A 14,912-nucleotide genomic window follows, 5' to 3' on the forward strand; every position below is an offset into this window, starting at 1 on the left:
GTTCCTTTACGGACAGCAGTGAGGCAATGTCTCGTTTCATTTGGCTCTGTGAAGGTAGGGGCCGAAGCCTAATAAGGGAAGACACTCTGATCGTGATAAGGCATTTAGAGCACTGCCTGTCCAGCACCCAGCAAGCTGTGTGTGTGTGTGTGTGTGTGTATGAGTGAGCATTGTAGAGATGGCAGACAGCCCAGTTAGTGAACAAGTCCAGGATCTGTCTCAGTCTTAGTCTCTGCGTCCAAGTATAGTTGCAGAGTTTTATTATTTTGAGGCCTGAGGGAGATGCACCAGCCCTTGCGTAGCAGGTTAGCCCCAGGTTGTGCCTCTCATGTGTTACCATTTAAGTCACAGTGCTAAACATCATGAGTTTCCAAAAAATAATTAGCCTGAGTATTTGAAAAACTCAGGCTTACTTACAGCTGTTCTAAAGGAATTTGCAGTATCCTGAAAGACTTTTCTAACCAGCTGGATGAAAAGAAATATTCCATTTGTTGCACAATAAAAAAGATTCCCAAGTTACAACTGTATTTCTTAATCGAAGCAGCAGAAATGACAGATATGGTTGCTCTAAACTAAAAGCATAACAGTCATCATTTAGTTTGAATATTGAAGAGAAAAAGCAAAATGTACTTGAAGTTATCTAGGAGATATTTTACCCCCATAAACTAAACATGAATAAGATCAAGAATTAGCGTTTTATAATATAGAAATTACCACGGTGTACATTGTAAGTGCTAATGTCTTAATACAAATTCTGTACTAATATAACAGATGTTTTAATATAGTTATTTCCAGATGTAGGCAACAGACAGACTATTCTTTGAGGATCCTTAAAATGCATTCAGAACAGCGCGTTTTGTCTTTTTAAATATCACCAGCAAATCAGCTGCTTTCTGTTGTGACTCAAATCTACGCTGCTATTAAATCTTTTTATTTACTTATATTTAACCTGAGTCAAGTCTCCTCAGTCACATCCTCTCTCTTTAACAACACAGTCCGGCTTAGTCACACAGATGACACATACTGTAGTATCAGCATTCATATATAGCACAATAAAACAGGACCGCAGAGAGGTGAGAGAAATAAAACAAATTTTATTTTATTCCTCCAAGCCTGGTGTGCATAATAAAAAAATGCAGTTATATGAGAGGCACAAGCTGAGTCCTGTATTAATTTTTATATACATTTTTTTTTAACACAGCTTCCTCCTTTTTTCCTCCAGAATGCAAAGATGTTAACAAAGTGGCCTACTGCCCGCTGGTGCTGAAGTTCAAATTCTGCAGCCGAGCGTACTTCAGACAGATGTGCTGCAAGACCTGTCAGGGACACTGACCTCTGGAGCACAAGAGCAAAACGTAGCAAGAGAGAAGTGGAGAGGGGAAAACTAAAGGCAACAAATGTGGAGGGAGGCTGATACAGCACTGAAAGGGAGAAAAGACGACAGGGAAGACGGGAACAATAACTCTGGACCGGTGGAAGAAAGTAAGGAGTCCCCTGTTTATCACATCTGACCCTCTTGCCCTCCATCACGGTGGAATCCAAACCACTGCTCAGCTCATTACGCTGACACAAACTTTTTTTTTTTTTTTTTAATTTTCACTTCTGTGAAGTGGAACTCGCAAGATGATTTGTTGGTGATGTTATTTTTATTACAATAATAATTATTGATATCATTGTTAGTCTTTCTCCATGTTTGTTGTTTTATGAATCCAAAGTGCTGGACACATCGCTCACAGAGGATGTACCCCGGAGACGGACCGACGGAGGAGGAGACGACTCCTCACAGAGAGAGCGGGATCAGAGTTGAAAGCGTCACAAGCGTGATGGCGCTATTGGCAGGCAGACGTTTGGCTTCGGTGCACTTTTCCGTGTAAATACTTTGGCAATTTAAAGCTCAAATACGACAGAGAAACCCCATCACTGTACTGTATATTTATTGTACTACTCCAAACAGAGCTGAGATATTGTCATGTTTTTGTCAGTAGCCTACTGTCATGGAAGGGAATGTAATGTGATTGACTTTCAATGTCTCTGTGCTGGAATGAGAATATTACATACTGTAACATACGTTAAACCCTTATATACTGTAAGGATGTGTATACCATATATGATTTTAATTCCAGGACCTAAAGAAGCATGAGGAGGATTTTTTTAAATCATGTTTCTTTTCCTTAGTTGCTAACTTGCAATTAACCCTTTGTCAGTCATTAGTCCAAAGCATATTGTCCAACGGTGCCTGGCCCACATGAAACACAGTTACCAAACTGGCCTTGACATGAGGAGACATCCCCGTGAGGAGCTTTCACTTCACTATTGAAGGATTCATTCTGAAGGAGCATATTCTCTCAAACAGCGGGTTCTCTGATAAGAGTTAAAGGGACAGTTTGACATTTTGGCAAATACCGGTATTTGCTTTCTTGGTGAGAGCTAGAGGAAAATATACCACTGACGTTTGTATGTTCACTATAGAGCTAGAGCCAGGGGAGCAGTTAGCTTAGCTTAGCATAAATACTGGAAATGGGGGAAACAGTTAGCCTGAATTTGTCGAATGTTGCATTCACACAAAGTCAGCAGGATAGGAAGGTGTATTTCCCAAATGTCAAACTATTCCTCTCAGTAAGGGACCTGAGCTAAATACACACACACACACACACACACATCATTGTGGTTTTGTTGCCAGACCACTTATCTGGACTTCAGACACCCCCTCCAGATAAAGTTACCCCCTTGTCCTCTTTCCCTTTCCTCTCATCGTCTTTGTCCTCAGAAAAACAGACAAAAACAGCCAATTCAATGGTGCTTTCCACTCTTTGATTTTATTGTTTTTGATTTTTTGATTCAATGGAGTACTGTGTTTACCTCTTCTTTTCCTCCTGCTCCGCTCTGAGGGTTACGGCCTTCCCAGGCTTCTGGTGCTATCAAGTGGGTGCTTCTATTCAACCCTCTCCAGTGTGCTTAAAAATGAGGCTGGATCCAAACAATATGAAACACTATCCTTGTCAAAATCTGATGCTAAATGCTGGTCATGTTATTGTTTTGTATCTGTTTATACCTCACACTGGGAAGTTTCATTGTTAACCGCGTATTGTTGCTTATGCTACCAACAAAATGGACACTCACCCAGTAACTGATCCCTTTCCAGGCGACATTTCTGCTGGCTTAGGGGTTGTGAAAGGGAACACCTATGTAATGTCTCCATCACAGACTTGTTACGGAGGTACAGGAAGAGTCTGAGGAACCAGAGAGACAATGTAGGACTGTGCAAGGATCTCATTGAAGCTGTTAACAACTAATTTCTAATTTTTGCTGCTGCTACTTTTTTGTAGCCACCTTCAGTGTGACAGTATCGAGCAGATTTTATTGGTTACCACACCTTGATTGAGGCAAAGGGAAAGGGACAGTGGATGCCGAGAAGCATTTGGAACTGCCTGGACTAACTCATCTGCTGGCTGCGGGACATGGAGCCTCCAGAAAACGAGAAGTGAAATCAATCAAACTGGTACTCATTGCTGTGAACTTGGATGTTTGAATGTCACATTGGTTATACCTGTACCTAAAGTGCAAAAGAAATGAAAAGCATCATGTGATTAGTTGCGTATATTTTATATTCAGTATTAATGTTGGTACACTGTTACTAATTTTTTTCAAATGTAAATTATATGCTAATTTATTGCGTTGTCTCACTTGTACATTTATTTCACTGCATGAAAATGAAATTTAGCATAGTGAAAAAATGCAGTGATACAGCCCTTCACCAACATTTTTTTTAAAGTAGATACAATAAAAAAGAGCAGCTTTTAACGGGACTCAGTGTTATTAGAATCATTTTTTTTAATCAATCGAGGATCCCTGTCTGAGAAAAGAGATCAACATGTTGGTGCCAGGGTGGAAGCTTTGTCCTCACAGACATTCAGAGATATGTGCTTTTGTCCTTTCACTTAACTCCTGGAAAACGCCACAGTAAGAGAACGGCTAATGGCATCAAACCACGAAACCCGTTTCCACTGCTGAAGATATCCAATCATTCCCTGTGTCAGGTTAGGGTGACTGAGGCAGAGAAGTTTTAAAAGCTTCTGCTCCTCTCCAGGCTTAATAAAGGATTCAGGAACCTTCACTTTATGCACATGTTGTGTTGTGTTGTTATTTTAAAATTAAATTTCTGTCCATCAGAGTAAATCAGAGTAAATGTTTTATACAATTTTTTAAAATTAATTAAAAATCAAAAACTGAAATCTCTCATTTACAGAAGTATTAAGGCCCTTAGTTTAATACTGTGTACAAGATGAACCACCAACTCTCCCTCGAGTGTTGTGCACGGCCAGGTTTTTAAGAACTTCTCTGTATTTGGCTGCATTCATCCTTCAGGACATGGCGCTTAGAGTTGAAGCCAACTCAGCAGAGAAACTGAAAAAATGTGTTCTGTCTAACCACTCTAGACTTCTAGAAACACCTCAAGGATAATTAAACATGTGTGACACACAGATGTGTACATGAGAGATTGTAGTTTAGTTTTTTTAATTGTGAAAAAATCTAAAATTTCAAGACATCTTTAAACTTTGTGAGCATGTGAAATTGGGTGCACGTTAATTCTATCTAAACACTACAAAGTATGAAAGTGAGGGTGTCTGAACACTTCCTAAAGCCACCCACTCCAACATGCCAGTGGCATCATGTGAGATTTAAACATAATCAGCAATCTCAAATACATTTCCCTACTGTCCCAGCTCTGTTGCCACAGTGTTTGTATGGTACTCTCGTTCCTCTCATCCCGGCTTCAAGTGTCTGGATTCGCTCTTAGGGAGCTGCAAGGTTTCCGCTCTCTTTTGTAATTAATTCCAAATAAACAGTAACTAGCCCACTTGGCTGGGAAACACTCCCGTCTCCTTCTAATCCACAGTGTCCAATTACAGCAGGAGACAAATGGCCTGTTTGGTCTAATGTAACCAGTTTAAAATACCTGTACGTCTGGCCCGGCTTCTGTCTCCCGCTCTGGTCCATCTGCAGAGGTCTGTGATTACATTACATCCTAACCTGTAGAGCTGAGAGACAAAGAGAGGAAAAAAAAAAAGAAGGTGATGGAGTTCAAGTGCAGGGATCCCATATCTGCAGTTGACCTGACAGCCGAGAGGTGGCTGCTTTACACGAAACACTTGCATGTGATTATATACGCATATATGTCGCCGATCACTTATTGTAGACTAAACATACAAACAGAAGGTTTTTCCTGAGAAATGTAAGATGTCCACTGGGTACAGTGAATGTACACATGGCAAAGAGGCCTCCAGATGATGTAACAATGAAAGTAATCAAGTTTTTACTGGGCTCTAAAGAAGCTGTAGTTCAGGGTGTGTGTTGTGTTGAGCATGTTTATTTACAGTGGCAAGAAAAAGTATGTGAACCTTTTGGAATTTTGTGCTTTTCTACATTAATTTGTCATAAAACGTGATCTGATTTTTATCTAAGTCAAGAATATTTACAAATATGATGTGCCTAAAATAATAACACAAGAAAAGATTTTGACCTTTCATGTCTTTATTGTGGAAAAAGTATGTGAATCCCTGCAATAGTGACCTCAGAACATCAGGATGTTATAAAGTGTGGACTAGAGCTACTTGTACTGACAAAAACAGTCAAACCTTTTGAGTTTGCTCTGCACAAGAAGAATACGCTCATGAGAGCCATGCCTCGCCAAAAGCAGCTTTCAGAGGATCTACGATTAAGAATTGATGATTTACATAAAGCTGAAAAAGGTTACAAACTGATGTCAACGTGGGTCCACAGTAGGTAAAACACTGCACTAGCAGGGTGTCTATGGCAGGACACCACAAAGGAAGCTGCTGTTTACTAAAAACAACACTGCTGCAGCCTGAAGTTTGTGAAGAGCACATTGACACTCCAGTATTAAAATATTGTGTGGACTGATGAAACTATATTGAACTATTTGTAAACTATTTGTGGCATAAAAAGGTCACTGCATGTCATACAGTACATAAACTTACACAGTAAAACATCAAAATCCATTTATGTTGTGCATTGAAATCACTCTGCTTAAGTTTCCACAGGAATCAAGATGATGTCGACTGACTCTCGTCTGGATGTCATTGAACTCACGTTACACGTTGTCACATTATTTTTACGTAAAGTTCAGCTATGGGGTCCTATCGTCTCTATCTCTGACAAGTTTTAGATAGAAGGTTTTTGTACAATGGAGTCCTTTGTCATTACTTTCTGAAAACCACTTCGCTGTGGTAAAGAGGTTTACACTCTGACAGAGGATGATTACTTTTAGTGCAATGATGAATTGTGCAACACAGCTAACGAGCTATGATAAATTCCCTAATTTCAGCTCTCTGTCACTTCCAAGGTCAGCACCGTGTAGATGGGGTGCTAATGGTTGACAGTGCGTGGGTCCAATTTCAACACAGTGGATGATGGGGTAAGTGTAGCTCTATTAGAATAAATTTACTATAAAGTGTTAGTATTTAAGGGGATTTTAGTCTCCCTTAAATACTCCATGAGGATTTGACTGGCGAGGTGATTTCCCAGCACATCAGTGTCCCTGAGACACGGATCTCATGGGCTGCTTGTGATAAGAGGCGCAGAGAGGATGGAGAACAGGTTTCTCCTCTTCTCTGGAAACTACTCACAGTGAGTGAGAGTCATTGCTGCTGATTATCAGCAAACTGAAAGACAAAACAAAGCTGTTCAAGATACACCAGCAATAAGGCAAAACCCACCACGAGACGATGATGAAAACATGCACAAAATGTACTTAAAGACATGTTAGAACAATTCTAAATATTCCATAGTGTATGAAACTTCAAAGATTTGCAGACACATTTAAGTTTGAGTCTCTCTGTGGTGAAATCTAAGGGCCTGCGCCATCTTGGCTGGGGTCCTGAGGACATACCATAGCTTTAAACTTCAAGACAGTGGCTATTCTCCAAGTGGGAGGTGTGAGGATTAGCATGGTGATGAACAACATAGCTCTTGAAGGGTTTATCATTCTTAATCAAAGTTGCCGTGGTACTACAGAGTCATTGATGAGTGCTTGAAGTGTTGCGGACACTTTGAACACAGTGCAGCAGGACAAATGGCTCCAGATGGTGTTGCTAGAGACAATGCACGCATGGACTCGGGAGGTCTGACAGAGAGGAATGCTCGCCTGGGACTGGAAGGTCATGGTTCCAGCACCTGCTATCTACTGGACTCTGTCTTGTTAAGCCCTGCTGCTCTTTCCCACAGCTGAGACCTTGACTGAACTTCCATGGACGACTTCAAAGCCCTGAATGGCAAAGGCTGCAGAGGAGAGGGCAACAGCCACCCATCACATATACCAGGAGGATGTGTTTTTCACTAAACACCTTCAAGAATGTGAGAGGCAGCTCTTTTAAATCAGTTTTCTTCCAGTATCTAAGACTCTGCACTATCACTGTTATCAGCTGTGAAGTGTTCAGATGCTAAGCATACACATGATTTTTTGCATTTCAACACAAGTGTTTCTTATTAAGCTCCCCAAGTGTCCAGTCACACCACTTTTCTAGTCAAGTATGTTAAATTAAAGTTTGAGGCTTTTATATGTGTTTGTTCTGGTGTGTCTGCATCGCTCTGCAGCAACACCACCAAAACTCAGAATATATATAAAGTTAACTCCAGAAACTTGCTAATTTTTTTCAAAAAGAAATTCTGATTGAGAGATTGCACTGAGATACTATAACTAGTGGAACTGAGCCCAGACAAAACACTATGACTTTATCTTGATATTGCAGGAACAGGCAGCCAAATTAAGCTTGATTTATGCTCCTGCATTGAATCTACGCCAAAGAAGTTTGACAGTGGCGTAGAAACTATTAGTTTGTAAGAATACATATATATATATATATATATATATATATATATATATATATATATATATATATCACATCATACTGTTGAGAAACGCTCCATTTACTGGCAGCATTTTTAGTTATTTAGTATAGTTGGAAATATCTGGTATTTTAAATTAGATCTTCTTACTTAAGAAGTAAACAAAGACATATAGAGTCCTTAACTCTTGAGGGCCTGTGTGTAGGTTGTGGTTCAGCAGGTAGCTGGGTCACCTTTAAGGGATGCGGCTTTGTTCCTTTAATGTCGTCCGCCAGCAGGGAAGAGAGAAGGTAAATGGATTAAGTGTATAAAAAATCAATAGCCAATCACTTAGGCCAATGGAGTTAAGCCAAGAGCTTTTGCTTGGTGGATGAGACTGAATAATGTTGTGCGTGTCATCATTTGGGTAGATGGGGCTCTAGAACAGCGCACTCTATGCACAGTGTGCTTAAGGACATCCTCTCTGGAGAACATTACGAAATCCATCAAGAATGAATTATGTCAGGATTCAGCCTTTTCTGCTCCAACTGCCCACAACTAATGAATGACAGCAAGCTAATGAGGACAAATGATAATAGTGCTGTAGACAAAGTACAGAAAGGCTCATGGTTATAATTCTGTTCAGTAATGCTGCTTCTGTCTCTGTTTCATAGCCAACACGTCCTTCACTCTTGACGAGGAACACGGACATACTGAGGACATCCAGTAGAGGCACACTGACGGTTTGACAGTAACCTGTGATGTGAACCCTCTTTAAAATGTTCTTTTAGTAGCTTGTAACTGTAATTATGTCCTAAGGTAACAAAGTGTTTTATGGATGAATAAGTCATTTTATAGTGTGAGTGTGTTAGACGTCCTTAATATAATATATCCACTGTCCTATCCTGTACAGACAAAATAATCTGCGTGCAAGCAATTTGAAAAAGTGACTAGTCTGTTGGACTAATGAGATCAGAGATACCACTGTGCTTTAAAGTCACACTACAATAAAATCAATATCAAATCTCTTTGAAAAGTCACCATAATTCTGCTCATTCTATGTCAAAATACAAGATAAATATGACCTGTTTATTATTATATTTGAATGACAGCCACTAACAGAAGCCAGGGTTAATGATTGTCTTTAGACAGTGACAAAAGTACACACAGAATATGTCACCACATCTGCTTCTGCACAAAACTGTTGAACTACGTTTGTTACCTCACAGAGAAAAAATAAAAAAGGACATTTTAAATAACAGATGTGTTCATTCTCCATCATACAAAACCCACTTAAATAGTTACATAATACAAGATTTGAAAGGTTTCAGATTCATTAAGCAGATTAGAAAAGGGATTCGGACAGGACTACTACAGCACAGCCAAGGTACAATGGAAATGAGAGGGCCTGAAAAGTACCACGTATGAAAGTGATTAAACTCGTTCAGGTGCTTCAACTAAGGCATGTCATCAAACTGCCAGAAAGAGTACTCTTGATGAAAAACAGTGAACCCAGCACAGCAGGATGTTTCACTAACAAATGATACAAGTATTATCTGATAATCAAGGTTTTTCTATTTAAGGACTCAACCTTGCGTGACTTACAGTAACCCTACACAGCAGAAAGCCGACCTCTGACCTTTGTGGTATCACTGGAAGCCGCTGTCATGAGAGAGGAACTGTCTGAACTGGTTAAAACAGTTCTGAACTTTGCCTGAGGCTCAGGTCGGCACTTCAGTCGCTGCCTATCAGTGCCGTCCATTTGTACAAAGCAGAATCTGCAGGAACTACTCAGCTGAAACTGAAGAGTTATGCCCTCACATGTGACATCTCTAATGTGCCTTTTGTGATCTAGACCAGGAGATAAGTTAATGTCAAGCACTCACATACAAGACTAAGACCCTGAAACCATCCTAATGGTGCTTTGAGCTACATTCTACATGTGTTGTTGCTCACAATGGCACAAAAGAGCTCTAATTTTATTGGAATAAAAATAATACACCTATATTTCCACTTCACCCATCTGAAAAACCTTTACTGCAACAACATACTGCACATGCATTTCCATCAAGCTGGTTTAATGCACAAATCAAACAGAATCAGCTATTTGATCATAAACCAAAGTCTGATAAAGGTGTTAGATTAAAAATGATTCCATATCTAGATTAATGTAAATTTTGCTAATTTCACAACATAGTTCATTCGCTCTGAATCGAATCTAGTTTTGTTTCACATAGAAATATCCAAGGGAACCAGAGTGCATCACTATAACCCTTGTGAGAATAGTCATCATTGCTTAACCCTTACCTAACCCTAACCCTTCTGAAGGCACTCTGACAAAAACATCTTAAAAATACAACACAGCCTCACAAGTGAAGACGACGTGCCGTCAGCAAAAATCAGCTGTAGTAATAACAGCCAAATTCAGTTATTAATATGCCTCTGGTAGAGGTGGCCAAAACATGGCTTGTAGGAGACGGTATGGTTGCTGGAGCAGATTCTATAAATATATGTTTCCAGGGCCCAGAATAAATCCGTTCCTTTAAATCAAACAGAAGACTGTTTCTCTATGCGTCAATGACCGCCCGTTCTGTATAGCTCCTATGACTGGTTGGCATCAGTAACTGTATTAAAGCTAAACCACATTGTTGCCTCTACTAGCCATACATGTTTGCTCTCACCAAAATTCAATATCATACTTGCGTTTTCTAATAATCTTTCAAACAATATGGAATACATTCACCAAGACCTTAAATGGAAATAGGAGGATGGATAACAACTGCCTTCCATGTAACTCAATGCTAAATATTCTTTCAGTTTGAGGTAAAGTATTTCTGAGGTTTGTTTTTTTGTGTTTAACCTTGGTCCTAGTTGTAGTTCTGGGCTTAATTTATTGTTTAGACTAATTTCTCTTCTGTGTGCTCAGTTTCTGAGAAATAGTATTCATTCCTGACCAGTCCCGTCCAGTTTCTGTGGTATTGGTAATTCCGTGGACAGACCTTGCTTGGACCTCATATTTGGCAAGATGCAGAAGAATGAATGTGTTATTGTTAATGTCCCAAAACTCAGGCAGCTGCCTGCATCACACAGCAACGACTGGTATCTCTCTGGCTCCTGACATGCACCTCTGCACTGACATGTCATCTTTATAAGGTGTGTCTGAGTCGCCTTAGTTATAATCCACAAACACAAGAGCAACAACAGGGCATAGCAGCACTGTAGACAACGACCGCTTTGTATTATGTTATCATCTGCATCGGGTGCTACTGCTAATTTTGCTCTGATGTAGTACAATAGATTTAGACTTTGCAGAATATTGTGCATAGAGAGGAAAAAATGCAATGCAAAAAAGGAAAGACTTTGCCTACATATAAAAAAATAAATCTCATGAAGCAGCTGTGAAATATAACCAGGGACATTAGTTCAGGTAAAACGTCTGTCCACCTCCAGAATGAATCTGAAATGAAACGATCAAAATGAGCCAAGTCCTTCAGCTTTACTTCAAGGGGCTTAAATTAAAGTGTGGAATTAACCACTGAGGAATTAAAACCCTTAATTTTTTGAGAGGCTCATAAATAATGGAGCAAAATCCAACGTCTTCACTTTGCTAACCTGTTGAGTGTTTCATTTCAAATGTAATGTGCCAAATGCCAAACATGTATCATCATTGTATTATTAATATGATTTCTTTATTTAGATTTAATTTATATAAACATTAGAAACACTATTCTTCATATTATGAATCTTTACTATTTGGTGAGGCCCAATTCCCACATTGGAAACCACTGGACTAAACGGGCTAAATGTTTATAAAACACAGTGGCAAATAGGCACAAAACATTTAAACAGGAGCTTAAAACTATTTATTTTATCTTGTTCTAACAATTTAAAAACACAAAGACACTTACAATTCACCTTTTTTATCATCATGACCAGAGGATCATAAATACAGACCTGACAGTAAAGGATAACTTGCATCTTTTACTCTAAAACAAACCTTTAGTGGGAGAAACGACAGCAAACAAACAGAAACTAATTAATTCAACTTAAATTGGTGTAAAAAGAGGATTTTTGTATTAACACACACTGACAACATGTGCTCATTAAAAACCCTGTGATATTCACAGTCAGGGCCTAATAGTAGGATTTATTATTTAACTTACCGTGTCATCATCTGTGGAGAGATGTTGCAGGTTGACTCCACGATCTTGGACTTGAATATGAAAACGATTTAATCCAAAAACAAACATCTTGTTGTAGGAAAGTGTCCTCAGCTGTGTTAGCTTCGTTTAAGCTAACGTTAGCATAACGTGTCCTTGATTAGTTTCTCTACATTTAAGTAACCTGAGGTGTCTAAAAGCGCCACAGAGATGATTTAAAACACTTGCTGTTGTTCCGAAGGTGTTTCTAAATCCCCCCAAAGACTGTTCTTAACCACCTGGATGATAAAACGTTTGCTAAATAATCAAAATCATGTTTCCTAAGTCGCGGCTCTGTCCAAAACAAAGATGGCGGCCTAACGACTGCTTGGACATATTAGCTACTTATTAAATGAGTTAAGAAAAAATGAATTAAAGTGCATTGAAGGAAAGACCTTTTCATCCATATTGTTAGAGACACTTCTAATTAATTTCAAAATATCACCTAAACCAAGATAAACGTTTTTAAACGTCCTTCTGGATAGTTTATCTACGGTGAATCTACAGAATCTAACGAGCAGCTCCATGACCGAATGTCTGCACCGTGGTTCCAAACTGTTTACTTCACGTCTTCTTTCTCCAACCGTGGTTTACTTAAATATATTAGACGGATATTTACCTTAATATTTTAATTATCTCACTTAACTGCCACATTTTTATTTTGGCTCAAAATTGAGATATTTGTGATAGAGAGACATTTAATTGGCCAAAGGTTTATTGGTATAATAAACTGATGACAGATCCAGAACACACACACACACACACACACACACACACACACACACACACACACACACACACACACACACACACACACACACACACACACACATCAAAAGAAACAAACTAAATAATAATTATTATTTAAAAATTAAAAAAAAAAAAAAAAGAAATAGTGGAAACAACATTCAAGTTCTGTCAAGTCTTCAAGTTTATCCTAAGCTCATGAGATATTGGACAAAAAATAATATATTTAGTCTAAAACTGCTTTAAAATATACAAAAAATTAGGATAAAGCTTCTTTAGTTTCAACGTCCATATGTGCATGTCCGTGTTGTTGTAAGATCAAACCTCTTCCTTCAAACACATTGAAGACACCTGTGTACTCTCTGCTGTGTCCTTTGACGTCCGTGAATGACCAAACATCAACCACAAAAATCTGCCGTGCCTGTCCAAGCCGTCTGTTTGATCTCACAAACTCATCAATACCGCTCCTTTGGATGTTCGCTTGGCGATTGAGCTCCCTTCTTCCACTTCTCCATCACACCTTGGGGAATTAGCCACGGAGGGAGGATTCATGGCCAACATACTGTCTGAGTTACAGCAACAAAACACCACTTAAAACCCTGATGGTGTGAAATGTTAGAGGTTAAAGTTAAATGGAAAATGTGTTTTTTGTGTAACCACTAGTTTTTCATCAAATTACAGAGAATTTTCCACAGAGACTAGTAGGATTAGTCGGATATATTTCTATAATTTGCCTTTACCAACAAGGGCAGAGGAAGACGCTGATTGTAGAGCAGCATGATAATGTTATTACCATCCCATCTCATCCCTGGCATTAAACGACCAGCAGCAAATAGTGATGTTTCCTGATCCGAGCTGGACACAGTGACACTGGGGACAATTAAATATTCTCCTCATGGTGCTGGGGAGGAATTACGATGTCTCGTCCTTCACTCTGGTTCCCTCTGTAGACTTATGGTACCGAATGTGCCTATGTACACAGCACACTGAATTTTACAATGTATTTCTACACAGAACAGGAAGTGCAGCGTTTACCCCCCATCACTTACATTAACTATGGAAGAACCTGTCCTGAGCCAACAGGAGGAATGGTTACAGTAAATGCACACAGACTTGAAAAAATGTGAACCTACCCTCTAAATCCAGCATTTCTCAGTTATGTATCAGTAGCACATTTCAACCTGACCTGGACCCAGAAGCACAGGGAGTCAGTCAGATCACTGTATCACCTGTTTTAGATTTGCAGCAGCTCGGGCTGAGCTGGGCTCATAATGTAATATTAACTCTCCTTCCTGTTCCATATGAAAATTTAAGCATAATCCCAGAAGTGCAGTAAAAAATAGAGTGCTAGCCAAACGCAGCTCCTGGTCACACACATGGCAGTGGCAGATCATTTACCCCCATAGCCACCACTGTGAGGTAAAGTCTTTAGTTTAAATCTTTTTTACAAGCTCTCACTGCTCCAGGGTGGACCTGAGCTGGACGATGTGGCCAATATTCAGTTTGGTCGTCGTTTTTTTCCCCCTCAGCTTTAAAAAAATAGCCAAATATTGTCAGATGATGCCCGGGGCACATGAAACACTGATGCTAAATTGGCCTTTACTAAACACCCCCACGAAGAGCTGTCAGTTCATTATTGAATGATTCATTTTGGAGGGGAAATGAAGCAATTTGCTGATTAGAATCACAGTGCAGTCACTATTCCTTACTCTTTGCAAGTTACATGATTATTTAATCAAATGTTGGCTGGGCTGTTACATTTTTCTATTTCGGCAGCAGGCGAGCACTCAGGGTTTCATCGCTGATAAGAGTCAAACAAATAATTCAACATTTTGGGAATGTAAATCATCCAAGTCGACTAAACTTAGAAAGTTCCCCTGCTGCCTTGAGTACGGTGGACAGTGGGTGCAAAACACAACACGATGAATGCTTATCATTGTGTTTCCTGAAATGTTTTCTTTTTTTGTTGTTGTGTTTTGTGAAATGTTGAGTTTTCTCCACCGTCACTGTGTTTAGTAAAATGCAGTTGTGTTTTCTATTTTTCCAGGTTTGATGTGTTTTCTAATGTAATTGACAGATAGGAACGCCTTATCATCCAACGCACCACTACAGAGTCAAGAC

The 14,912-nt window shown here is 39.3% G+C and overlaps 1 protein-coding gene and 1 long non-coding RNA gene across 2 annotated transcripts in view; one reads left to right on the forward strand and one right to left on the reverse strand.

Annotated features, from left to right (window-relative positions):
* The window catches only part of adamts6 (ADAM metallopeptidase with thrombospondin type 1 motif, 6), a 53,711-nt gene extending 49,912 nt beyond the window's left edge, over positions 1-3,799 (forward strand). The window contains exon 25 of the mRNA XM_026353695.1: positions 1,223-3,799. Within this exon, the coding sequence (XP_026209480.1) occupies positions 1,223-1,332 (110 nt within the window). The 3' untranslated portion in view covers positions 1,333-3,799. The remainder of the gene's footprint in view (positions 1-1,222) is intronic.
* Positions 3,384-12,189, reverse strand: LOC113158034. Its single transcript, XR_003298549.1, has 3 exons — positions 12,009-12,189; positions 4,958-5,039; positions 3,384-3,465 (listed from the first exon to the last, which is right to left on the reverse strand). It is a non-coding gene; the product is annotated as an uncharacterized LOC113158034 (long non-coding RNA).
* Between the last annotated feature and the right edge of the window lie 2,723 nt (positions 12,190-14,912).

The sequence above is a fragment of the Anabas testudineus genome, chromosome 12 (genome assembly GCF_900324465.2).
Source record: "Anabas testudineus chromosome 12, fAnaTes1.2, whole genome shotgun sequence".
Taxonomy (NCBI): Eukaryota; Metazoa; Chordata; class Actinopteri; order Anabantiformes; family Anabantidae; genus Anabas; species Anabas testudineus.